This window comes from Chionomys nivalis, chromosome 5 (genome assembly GCF_950005125.1).
Source record: "Chionomys nivalis chromosome 5, mChiNiv1.1, whole genome shotgun sequence".
Lineage (NCBI taxonomy): Eukaryota > Metazoa > Chordata > Mammalia > Rodentia > Cricetidae > Chionomys > Chionomys nivalis.
In genome coordinates, this window is record NC_080090.1 from 67,033,499 (window position 1) to 67,046,483 (window position 12,985).

The window sequence follows — 12,985 nt, forward strand, 5'->3', positions numbered from 1 at the left end:
GCATTTTCAGTTTCATAATGATAGGAAATGTTATCGCTGTTACATGGTCCAAGGCTAGAGATCTTGAACATTCCGTAATATATGAGACAGTCCACAAGGTTTGAGTGTTCTGTCGGGCATTTGTTTAAATGAAAAGCAGAGGCAGGGCTCACATTGTCGTACAGCTATATAGACAACAGCTATACAACAATAGCAGTTGTCTGACTCAGACATTGTCGTCATCACTAATGTACTAATGCACATGCGCAAAATATAACGGAGTAGTTGTGAACTGCCCATCATGGGGGCTGGGACTCAAGCTCCGGTCCTCTGCAAGAGCAGCAAGCATTCTCAACCGCTGAGTCTTCTCTACACCCACCCTGCTTAGCCCTTTTAATTTTAGATGCCATGTCCCATCCACAGTACAAACCGGGAGCAGTGTAGCTGCAGTGTTTCTTTCTGTAAGCGCACAGCTCACAGAGGTGCCAAGAGGTGAGCACGGCTTCTTTACCATGCTTTTGTAAGTTTTCACAACGCCCTAGTGACTAAGCCCTAGTGACATTCAGATCAGCTATGTTGCTTTCCGAGGATGTAGTGAAAAAAGATTAGGAATTACATTTGAAAGCCAATCTTATGATGTCAACGTGATAGAGAAGGCATGGGGCAGTGTTAGGTGGAAGATGGGGTACACACAAAGGGGAAATGAAAAGGTGCCCCAAATGTGCACTTGTACACTTAGAATTAGATGTTAAATAGTAGGACATGTGAGGAAAAGTGCTGTTGTCTGCTACTGTGAGCTGATAGGTCACTTATAGGAAACTAGAATATTGAAGATGTTCATAAAGGGCAGAAGGTCACCCTTACAAATGTCATTGTTCTTAAGCTATAAGTATGAAACTCACAAAGATAACCACATAACTTACAGTCAGTCCAGACTCCCTTTAGACAGTGTTAACCAGTTAGTCAACTAATTCCTTTCCCAGATGGGAGGGGGTGCAAGATGCATATTAATTGAAGAATAAAATCAAAATTGACAGCAGGAAGACCTAGATAATATACTGATCAAAGAATAAACGGAGAACAGAACAAAACCTAGCATTACTGAAAGTCTGGGATTTTGTGTAGATAATCACAAAACATCCCTATCCCATTCCCCTTACTGCTGTTCCCACAGTCCATTCCATAGAATGGAGCAGGACAAGCAAGTGATCCAGAAGAAAGAGAAATTAAACTAGAATCAACATACTTTATCAAAGATGGCAGAGAAGGGGTACAGCATTTGGCTGGCATTACAAAAGTCCCCATATTGGAGGGGGAGGGAAATGGGAGGTGGTGGTGGGGAGGAGGCAGAAATCTTTAATAAAGAAATAAATTAATTAATTAAAAAAAGAAATAGGAGACTTGGGGGAGAAATAAATCAGGAATGAAAAAAAAAAGTCCCCATATTGTCAAAGAAAAAAATACAGGCTGGAGAAATGGCTTAGCAATAAGAGCACTTTTATGCTCTTTGAGAGGACCCCGCTTTGGGTCCCAGCACCCACATCAGGTGATTCACAGTTGCCTGTAATTCCAGTTCCAGGGAATCTGGTGCCCGCTTCTGTCCTCCATGGGCACCTACCTGCATGGACACGGAGCACATACATACATTAGACACATGTGTATAAAATAAAATAAATCTTTTTAAAAATGGTGGCGGAGATGTCCAAATGCATTCAAGTTCACCTTGAAACTGGATTAAAATGAAAGAAAAAGAAAAGAGAAATCCTTTATCTGTTATGCTATCCCATTCTAGTTTTCTGAGCAATTAGGTGGCAGTTAAGTTGGTTTTTTGATCGCCGAGAAGCTTATGCTGAACATTTTTATTCTCAGAGGACTGCAGAAAGGTCACGTCTCAAAGTCAGCATTTTCTGTGTTGATGCAAGTGGAGGATGCTCCAAACCTTTCAAGGGGAATTCAGGTTCTTGGGGACTTTTTAAGGAACAGGAGCGAGCACACACTTACCCTTCCCTTGCAGGAGAAAGCGCATGGAGAATTAGCTGAGGTCGGAGTGGTGCTCACAAATGAGACGGGCCTCTTAACCATGATCATTAGCAGTTTACAGGGTTCATCCGACACAATCAAGCTGGCTCTAATACTGACTTCGTTAGCAGCTTGGACATTCTGATCTTGGTTCCTTAGGCATTCCTCCCAAGGGAGGTGGTACAGAAATCCTCTATAGATTGATGTAGGAGTGTCGTATATCAATCTGTTGACTTCATTGGTTAATTAATAAAGAAACTGCTTGGCCTGATAGGTTAGAACATAGGTGGGTGGAGTAAACAGAACAGAATGCTGGGAAGAAGGGAAGTTAGACAGACGCCATGCCTCTCCTCTTCAGGGCAGACGTGATGAAGCTCCGACCCAAGATGGATGTAGGCTAGAATCTTCCTGGTAAGCTACTGCCTCATGGCGCTACACAGATTATTAGAAATGGGTTAGTCGAGGTGTGAGAGTTAGCCAAGAAGAGGCTAGATATAATGGGCCAAGCAGTGTTTATATGAATACAATTTGTGTGTTGTTATTTTGGGGCATAAGCTAGCCAGGCTCCCGGGAGTCAGACAGGAATGCAGCCTGCAGCTCCTTCGACAATAGGTGACCTGAAACTCAGTCGCTGGCATCAATGTTCCCTGAATCCCTGAGTACTAAAGGCCTGTGATGGAAGTGCGGGAGGGACTTCTGACCTCAAAGCAGCTCCTTCCAGACTGTGAAGTACCAACAGGCTTTGCCCTGAGAAGGAAGAAGAGACCCATATAAATGTGAAGCCCGCCCAACCCTACACCTCCATTCTCCCTAGGAAACAAGACCCTCTTTAAGTCCCATTCCAAGGACCTATGCTGTCTGATCTAACCTGCCACCGCTCACTCCTTCAGGAAAAGACATGGTAGATTGAAAAAAATATAAGAAAGAGTAGGAAAATTAGGTTTTATTCAAAAATCAAAAGAAAACCCCAATCCTCAGGTGATAAAATATTAAATACTACTAATAATTAGATGTCAATCTCATGGGTTGATTCTGAGGAAAAGCAGGTGGGAATGGACCCACATATGGGAATTTAATGCTGGTGGGTAGGAGGTAGAGTCTCAGTGAATGGGAACACAAAGGCTGGATTTGGAAGCTTAGAAGTATGGGCTGATCAGCATGAGGCAGACAAAATAAACCCACGTACTCACAAAAGACAAGGAAGCTGCTCTCTGCTAGTTCAAGATAAAAAATAAAACAAGGAACTGGGTATGTGGCTTAGTTGGTAGTTTGCTTACTCAGTATGCATGAAGCCCTGGGTTCCATCCCCAGCACCACAGACAATCTGGCACAGTGACACACACCTATAATTCCAGTACTGTGGAGGTGGAGAGACGAGGACAGGAGTTCAAAGTCATCCATGGAAACACAGCAAGATCAAAGAGGGGGAAACAAGAAACAAACAAAGCAAGCTTCTGTGAGAATCTGGAACTTCTCCAAATTCATGCTATTCCAGTTTAGGCAGTGCAAAAATCTCAACCAAGATATTGATGTAAAATCTGACACTATAAAAATCTAATCAGTAAGATTTTGGGGTGCCTTGCAGAAGCAGAGGAGGCTCCCAAACAAAACATCCTCAGCTGCTGTGGATTCCTGATGAACGACATAACTCTGACCTCTGAGTCTGCTAGGGCTGCAGTCAGAAAGTACGAAAGACAGAATGACCTAACAGCAGGAAGTGACCGTTAGTTCTAGAGGCAAAGACTAAGAGAGCAAGACATCAGCACACCCATTCCTGAGGGTTACAGAAAGTTACCCGGATTGTTTGTGTGCTGGTCCATATGTCCTAGATGTGTGTCCAAATCTTCTCTTTTAATAAGGATACCTGTTATATTGGATTGGGGCCCACCCTCTCCCATAGGACCTCAACTTAGACAATCCCATCTGCAATGGTCTTTTTTTTTTTTTCAAATAAGATTATCTTCTGCAGTGTTGGAGACTTCAGTATATGAATATACAGTTCATGCCACAACAGAACCCACCCACAAGGAGGGTCAGCTGGCATACGCTCACGATGGAAAAGAAACTCTCCAGTCAAGAAAGGCAGCAGTGTGGACAGGGAAAGCCTCTGACACTCAGGCTCAGACTCAGTTTCCTCAGCTGTTACAGAGAGGGAGCATCCTTCACTCAATGGAGTGGTGACAAAGATCAGACTTGACAAGATCCATGCCAGCACCTTGAAAACTGTGTTATTCAAAAAAAAAAAAAAAAAAAGAAAAGAAAACTGTGTTATTCTGTGTAAGATCTTAATTTTAGTTTTTAATTTTAATTTTAGTTCATTCAAAATAATTTCCATTATTTAGCACTGTGATGACCCTACATATCATGGTAAGGAGGGGGTCTCACCTGGTCAGCTGTGCGATTTCCCTTGCTGGTGATGAATTCAGGGACAGGAGTAAAATGGAGATGCTGTCAGATAAAAGGTAGTTTGCTAAAGAACCTCCGGGTGAGGTCTTCCCTGTCGTATATGAGGAACATGAAGAAAAGTGTGTCTATATAAAGACAGCTTAACATACCTGAAATAAAGCTATGAGGTGGTGATATCTAAAAGTGTGGTGGCCATCTTGAAACTCTGATGCCTGCTGACCTGAGGACCAAGGCCAGTAGGAATGACTGAGAGAAAAACTAGAAATACCTTGGATCCTAGTCACTTCTTCCACCTGATTAACCAGCTCAAGAGGTATGTTCCCGCTAGAATTCTTGTTAGATTAAAGTAAATGTTTTGTTTTTTAAAAAAAATTCTCACAGGGCTGTGTGGCATATACTTTTAATCCCACAAGAGGCAAAGCCAGGTGAATCTCTGAGTTTGAGGCCAATCAGAGCGAGTTCCAGGATATAGAGGGACCGTTTTAAAAAAATCTTCCAGCCAGTGAAATCAGAGTTTCCTATTATTTATAGCCCAAATCATCCAAAATGAGTTATCTTATAGATTTGTGTGGAACAAATAAAGTATTTCCTATAAAGTGTTTAGCTTTGCAAAATGTTAAAATTATTAATAAAACACTTTATTGTGGAACTTTTCATTGCTTCTTTACTAATAAGTATCAGACTCTCCAAAAAACATGCATCGGGACATTTGGCCAGAACACACTTTCCAAACAAGATGGTAGGTTTTTTTTTCTAATTTTATGAAGAAAAGTGATGGATTTGCTCACAAGATAGTTAATACCAAACATATCATTAGCCAATAGACTTCCCCCCAGAGGCAACCATGATGGACACCCAGTGCAAACACTGCCCTTGTGATGTGGATGGAGATTGTGTTCCCAAGAAAAATGTTTTGATTCTGATACTGGTAAATGAAATCAAAGGAAATAAAAGTACTTTGAAAAAGAGACTGTTCCAAAATTGTTTAGATACCGAAATTCTAGGCTCTCAGGCCTGGAAGGGACACAAAGGCCCAGGCAAGCGTTCCTTTCCCATAGTTTCTCAATACTTTTCCACTTTCTCTGGAGCCAGCTTCCCTTCTGATCTTCTCCCCATAGCTGTTTGGATTGCCTGGAATGCACGTTGATCCTGCACCCACATCTTTTTTCTTTTAAACTTTTTAAAAATTGATTTTATCGAGCTATACATTTTTCTCTGCTCCCCTCCCTGCCTCTCCCCTCCCCTTCAACCCTCTCCCATGGTCCCCATGCTCCCAATTTACTCAGGAGATCTTGTCTTTTTCTACTTCCTATGTAGATTAGATCCATGTATGTCTCTCTTAGTGTCCTCATTGTTGTCTAGGTTCTCTGGGATTGTGATTTGTGGACTGGTTTTCTTTGCTTTATGTTTAAAAACCACTTATGAGTGAGTACATATGATAATTGTCTTTCTGGGTCTGGGTCATCTCACTCAATATGGTGTTTTTTAGCTCCATCCATTTGCCCTGCACCTACATCTTACCACATCTTTAGAGTTGCTGCCAGAGACCAGATAGCTTGGCATGAGATCTGAGACTTGGTACCCTTAACTGATGGTAAACATTAGCCCCTTATCCTCAAGGGGTCACCGAAGGTGAGGAGCTGGGAGTTTTCTCCTTGTCCACACACTAGTGGGCAACAAGAGAAGAAGTCAGGTGACAAGGGTCTGGAGTGACTTATCACATAGGTGAGTGCCCATGATATATGGGCAGGCTGGGCAAGGCTATCTATGCCAGAGAGTGATTTGGGAGCTCTTGAAAGACATTTGTCCTATTCTGCCAATGTGACCTGTTGCCCCTGCACCACCCCCAACAACTCTTGCAACCAGAACCCCCCACCCTAACTGCTTTCCACTTAACAGATACCCATCTATTCAACTCCAACTTCAAAACAAATGTCAAATGCTTTGTAAAGATTGTCTTGAGTCTGCCCATCAGAATTAATCACAGTTCTATGTTCTGACTATACCAGCAGCAGAAAATCTAAATCTAGACTAATTTAGTTAAACATAAACCACTGCTTTTCAAATTTATTACACACCTGAATCGATTGGAAAGCTTGGTCAAATGTGGGTTTTGATTCAGTCGTCTGTGATTCTGCATATGCCGTACATCCTAGGTGAAACTGATTCTGGGGGCCTGTGGACCACTTTGCGTGGTGAGGTCACAGCTTTTGAGTTTCGTTACGGGCAAGTGGAACATCATCTGTATCGACCACCACCTGCCGTCACAGTGATGGCTTATGACAGGTGACTCACACACCTTTGCGGAGTTGCAATGGAAGTCATCCCCACATCTTTTTTCTTTTCTTTTTTCTTTTTTTTTATTTTTGAGACAGGGTTTCTCTGTGGTTTTGGAGGCTGTCCTGGGGCTAGCTCTTGTAGACCAGGCTGGTCTCGAACTCACAGAGATCTGCCTGCCTCTACCTCCCAAGTGCTGGGATTAAAGGCGTGCACCACCACCGCCTGGCTTCCCCACATCTTTTAAAGAAAAGAATATTATTTGGACAGTATCAGAGTGTTCTTACAGCTGAGGTGGCAGAAAAACAGACCGAGAGCTAGATAGGGTTTACAAGAGCAAGGATAAATTTTAAGCAAAATCAGCACAGTTGCTTAACAGATCTGGAAACCCTACCCCATTGCTCTATTTATGTTCCAAAGAGACTGGGTGATATTCGACTGTAAGCCACAAGGCCAGCTTATTAGTCAACATTTAAGAATGCTTTTCCAGAGGCTGAATACTCGTGCTTAGGAGAATTCCTGTCTTTTGTACCCATACACTTTCGGGCTCCTCAAACCCTGGGTCAAGGCTACTACTGTTAAGTATAATGTATAGGAGGCCACTGGTTTGGACTGACCTAGTATGAAAGGTCCAACAGACCTGACCAAAATGGAATCAACTCATACTGAAGTCCCATGCCATCAAGTCTGATATGCCAAGAGATCTAGAGAGATAGTTGCCAAGTGTTGCCAACTTAAGCCAACATCATGATGAATGTTTTTCTCTCTGAAGATGACAAAGAAGTAAGCTATGCAGTGACCGATCCCATTTTTATTCTGTCTCTGCTGTCTCCAGCCCTGTCATCTGCTCCATTCACGGGTATACTCATTTGACAATATAGAACGGGATGTTCCCTGATTCTAGACTCACAAAAGCTGAATGAGATAGTTAAATTCATTTTTTTGTTGTTGTTGAATTCATTTTGACTTGGTCCTTTTGACTGTAGAAATAATTTAAATAGTCCCATCCACCAACATTGCCTTGGAACATAAGTGGATGATCCCGTGGAAAGGCTACAGGAGATGAAGGAACAGCTTGATAATTTGTCTCTTTTGTGAAAAGAGCTCACTTCTGTGGTACAGAATTTACTTCCTCCTGAATAAAGCATTTATTTCTGCTTAGGCAGCACTAAGTTCTTGCTTTTTAGGTATCAGTGTTTCTGGACTGCTGTTAGCCAACCTCACCACTGCCATGGCTGTGTGCCTGTATCTTTTTTGTCTTAGGAGGTATTTTGTGGTAGAGATCATGTGTTCACACCTGATGAACTTACATCAGTCATGAGCACCTCCACACTTACGTTGGATTCTAAAAAGCCCAAGAGGATAAACACACACAGTCTCAAAAGATTTCGCAGTAAATAAACAGGTATGAAATGGTGAGACCAAGGTCATGATATAGACATCTATAATTTGCACAGAGATGTATGCTGTCCATCTGGGAGGAGGTGGAGCTTAAGTTGAGCCTTGAGAGACAAATGAGAAAGAGGAACTTCACAGATGCAGAATGAATTGGGTACAGAAATAAACAAGCCAACCTAGAACTTTAGAGACCATGAAAAGGGACTGGAAACGAGACCAGCCGAAGCCCCAGGTGCCTTGAAGCTTATTCAAGAGTGGATCTTACCTGTGAAGTCATAGGATGTTGTGGGATCTGCGGGCTGCTTCCTGCCACCCAGCTCCCGGCTGTCTGGCTAGCTTATGCCCCAAACTAACGACACACTAACTATATTCTTTTAAACACTGCTTGGCCCATTAGCTCTAGCCCTTACTGGCTAATTCTCATATCCCGATCAACCCATCTTTAATAATCTGTGTAGCACCAGTCTTACCAGGAAAGATTCAGCATGTCTGACCTGGCAGCTTGCTTTATCGCATCTGCCCTGGAGAGCAGTGGCCTGGCATCTCAGCTCACTTCCCTTCTTCCCAGCATTCTGTTCTGTTTACTCAACCCACCTAAAGGCTGGCCAATCAAATGGGCCAAGGCAGTTTCTTTACTAGCCAATGACCTTCCTCCATCAATAGGATGCCACTGGAGAATCCAAACCAGCTGCTGGCATGAGAGGCTTTCTTCCCTCCAAGATCACCTGGTGGCAGTAGAGGTGAGAATAAAGGAGGCTTTGAATCTGACTGAGAGACATTTTAACAATACAGTATTGTTGACGCTGAAACAAGGGAAGTACATGAGGATGAAGCAGAAGAAAGTGACTAGAAAGTTATTTGTTGATTAATAAGCTGTGAGGGGCTGGGCAAGATGGCGCCTGCCAGTAAATCCAGCATGTGGGTATCGAAACAGATCTACCAAGAAAGGGTTCAAGGCCAATCTGGGCTGAGCATCAAGACTGAAGTGGAAAAAGAAACATTGACAAAAGAGTGACTAGCAAGCTGCCAGCACTGTCCTCAAATCAATAGTGGCTAAAGCGATCCTATTCAAGCAGCAGAAGGCATTGAATTCTTGGGCTGGGCGTGTAGCTCAGTGGGAGAGCATTCGCTTAGCTTGTGGGATGAGGGGTGGGTAGGAGGAAATTCTATTTATCACGGTTCTTTTACCAACACAGTATATGGATGAATACTAGGAAGAAAGAGAGAGAGGAAGCCTACCGCCAATGACACAGAAAGAGCTGGTGCCCTAGAACAAAACTCATTTTGATATTTGGAGGGAGAAGACTTCTCTCTCTCAGTTGCTCTCAAGTAGATTGATTAGATATTAACTATTGCTTACACATATAATACTACTTCGTTTTCTTTCTAATTTTTTAAAAAAATATTGAGTAGATATAAAATAACACTTTTAGAATGTATATAAACTATCCAGTTGTTACCTGATCCAGACACTCACTTTCCCCACTAGTCTAAGAACAGGAAGATATTGTCATTTTCAGTGGCTGTTGTGTCCCTCTCAAATCTCTCATTTTTTACCTTTCAGAGGCAACCATGTCCTTGAGTTTTGATTGCGAATGTTTTTCATGTTACTTATCTTTATGCAGTTTTTGAATGTTACCTATGGAATCGCACAAGGTACAAAGGAAAGACAAAAATACCTCTAAAATGAGATGCATTTTATTCTTTGAAGATGATATGATTATACTAAATCATTGAAAATTAGAACAGTGGCAATTCAACAAGAGACGTAAGATGAGGATCAATACAAAATTATAGTTTTCATATCAGTAATAATTACCAGACAGAATGTTCTATGTCTGTCTGTCTATCATATCATATCTGTCTGTCTGTCTGTCTGTCTACTTATCTGACAGAGTTTCTCTGTGTAGCCCTGGCTGTCCTGGCACCTGTTTCTGCCTCCTGAGTGCTGGGATTAAAGGTGTGCGCCACCACTGCCTGGCTAAAATGGAACATTCTTAATAGCAGCAAAATACAGTCTATCAACAGATAAGTCAAAAGGGAATCTATGGGATCCTCGTGAAACAAAACTTGAGACACACCCAGTATTTAGTTTTCTGTCATGAAGGGTCAAATGACCACCAAATTCTAAATGAATGTTAACTTTATGAAAACATTGCACGTTAAATTCGTACTAAGTTATTAGCTTGAAGGATTTCGTGCCTACTAAGCAAGCACTGTGTCCTCTGAGCGACAACCCCAGCCCTTCATCAGGAATCTCAAGGAACATATACCATATTGTATGCTTTCTCTGAGTTCCTTATAGTCTGTGAGTTTAGAGATGTCATGGGCAGAAGTTTGTGCCCCTTAAAATTCATGTGTCGCAAGAGTGAGCCTGTCAACAACCTGTCTCAGAGGAGGGAGGACTCACGTGGGCTATAGGTTAATGGTGGAGAAAGAGACCTTTTCTTTAGTGTTATAGCTACTGACAAGTGCCCATTCTCCTGTGGAGAATCCCCATGTGCCTATAAACAATCTTAATGGAACTCACTGGATTGCACACACAAATAGATGAGAAACGAGGCTAGCTGGGAAAAAAGAAGACTGGCTCAAGTGAGGGGAAGCCAGAAGAGAACTATGGGGTTAACATGATTGAAATGTTATGTGCATGTACGAAGATGTTGTAATGAAACACATTACTATGTACAATTATTTTGTGCTAATAAAACATTTTTTTTAAATTCTTGTGTTAATATAATATGATGGTATCGGGAAGTGAGGCCTCTGTGGAGGTAATTAGGTCTTGAGGGCAAAACCTTTATAAATGGTATAGGCACCCCAATTAAAGAGACCCCGGAGAGCAGGCTTGATGCTTGGGAAATGAGAGAACACAGTGAGAAAGTACTGTCTGTGGGAAAGCGTGCCTCACCAGAGAACGAATCTTCTAGCGTCTTCATTCCGAGCATCCAGCCTTCAGAAATCAGATGCTTTCTGCTGTTTATAAGCCACATGGTCAATGAGTGGTGTTAGTCACAGTATTTGGCATCCTGAATGGACAGAGACAGGAAGAAAGTGAGGAAGGTAGCAAAGGGACCGAGGAACAGGTGGGCAGAGGGACAGGAGGCCCAGGTCATAGGATGTGCGGACAGCTGATACCCAAGTGTTGTGCTGGAGACATGTTGATTTCATTGTTCGCCAGTGGTTAGCTGGTTATTAGTGAACCAGAGCAGAAGACTGTAACGGAAACCATGACACCCACCCCAACCTAGGTTTGGGTTTCCTCCAAAACCGTTTCCCTCCTTCAAGTGGATGCAGTGGGATGGGTCGAGGTTATAAGTGATCTTCAGCGGGCTCCCTCTGTGTCCCAGACACCTGAACGAATGACCATTTGCTTTTGCTTCTGCCTTTGATCACACCTGCTTTGGAACCCATGGGAGGGTTTGAGGGGCATCTGTACCCCGGCCTGTCCTTATTCCTCTATGGACTTTATCACGCAGGACTTCTCTCCAGGGCTGTGATATGCAACTCCCCTGTCCAATATCCACCACGCCCTCCTTGGAGCAAAGGAAGATGGGCAAGGTTCCGGCAAATGTATTATGTTGGCTTTCTGAAGATACTGAGTTCCTGCATTTTAGTAGTGCAAGAGTTGCATAGCATTCATTGGCAGTTGTTGCTCATCAGCAAGATGTATCACCAGAGAACCTTCATGTACCGCAAACAGTGGCAGCATCTCACGCTCTACGCGGCCTTCTTTCTGAGTGGGTGTGTGGACGTGGTCAGCCAGAACCTGCTGCCCAAGAGGTGCATAGTTCTGGAGCAAGGTGCCCAGGCGTTGAGCATGTGTCTCCTTCTGCCCCTGATGGTGTCTCATATGCAGGACACAGAAGGAGTGGAGCTTCTCACGCACATGCTGCTCATCCAGGCCCTGTTTCTGCTGACCCTGGTGCTGACGGTTGAGCTGTGGGCTCCCAACATGCTGCTAATCTGGATGCTGAAGGCCTTTCTGTACCTCGTCACGGGCTCCTGGCTGATGCAGATAGGCTTCATGCTGTACAGACCAGTCTCTGGCTATAAGTGGATGGACGATGACAAACATGACATAGCATTTGCCACCACTTTCTTCTGCTGGCATGTGGCCTTCGGTGCCTTCTTGATGATCTGCATCTACGGCTGCTCCATTGTGTGGCATTGTTACCTCATCACTGATGCCTGAACCTGGACGCGCCCACGTGCTTTGATATCCCTGCATGCTCCCAAGACATCTGAATGACAAGTGGTGAGAGGAAGGTACCAGAAAGGAGGCTCAGGCACCCTTCAGAGGTGACCCACTTTGAGACAGCAGACTGGTGGGATGGGTATACCTCTGGCTTCTCTTCATCTAATTTGCTGAGGGTGCGAAGAAGAGAAATAAAGCAAGAAAGGCCCTCTATGACCTTCACTCTTAGTTCCCGCATCCCTCTCCTGTTCCCACTCCAACCACAGCACCTGCCTGTCCTGCACCTCTTTGCACCCCCTCTTCCACCCTCACTCCCCACCCATGAGAACATAACAAATGTATGATATCCTGCCTTTGGAACCTTTAGTAAATATCTTTTACTTCATCACATAGAAGAACATTAATCAGAAGTCACACTTAGCACCTCCTTGCTCAGCCATCATAATAACCATCTCCTTGTCGTTTCTTGTCCTGGACTTCTGTGAGGCTCATTTCAGATCCAGGCTGTCATTTTGGCAGTGTGAAGCTCAGAACTGGTCCTGGTTCTTTTCTCTGACCGCTTTGTGATTTGTCTGACTGGAAGTCAGACCCTGGTGAACAGCGCCTTCCTCTGCAGGGTCTGGTAGAATGCAGTGACCCCCAACAGCCATAGGGGAGTCCCCAAGCATGGTCAGGTTCTCCTCCTCAGCATCTTCTCCCATTGCCTTGGAT

General features: G+C 43.5%; 1 protein-coding gene across 1 annotated transcript; it reads left to right on the forward strand.

Moving 5' to 3' along the window:
* Window positions 1–11,488: 11,488 nt before the first annotated feature.
* LOC130874104 (transmembrane epididymal protein 1A-like) lies at window positions 11,489–12,271 on the forward strand. The gene has a single exon (XM_057769096.1). It carries the CDS (start codon window positions 11,489–11,491, stop codon window positions 12,269–12,271), a length of 783 nt encoding a protein of 260 aa, XP_057625079.1.
* Window positions 12,272–12,985: the final 714 nt, after the last annotated feature.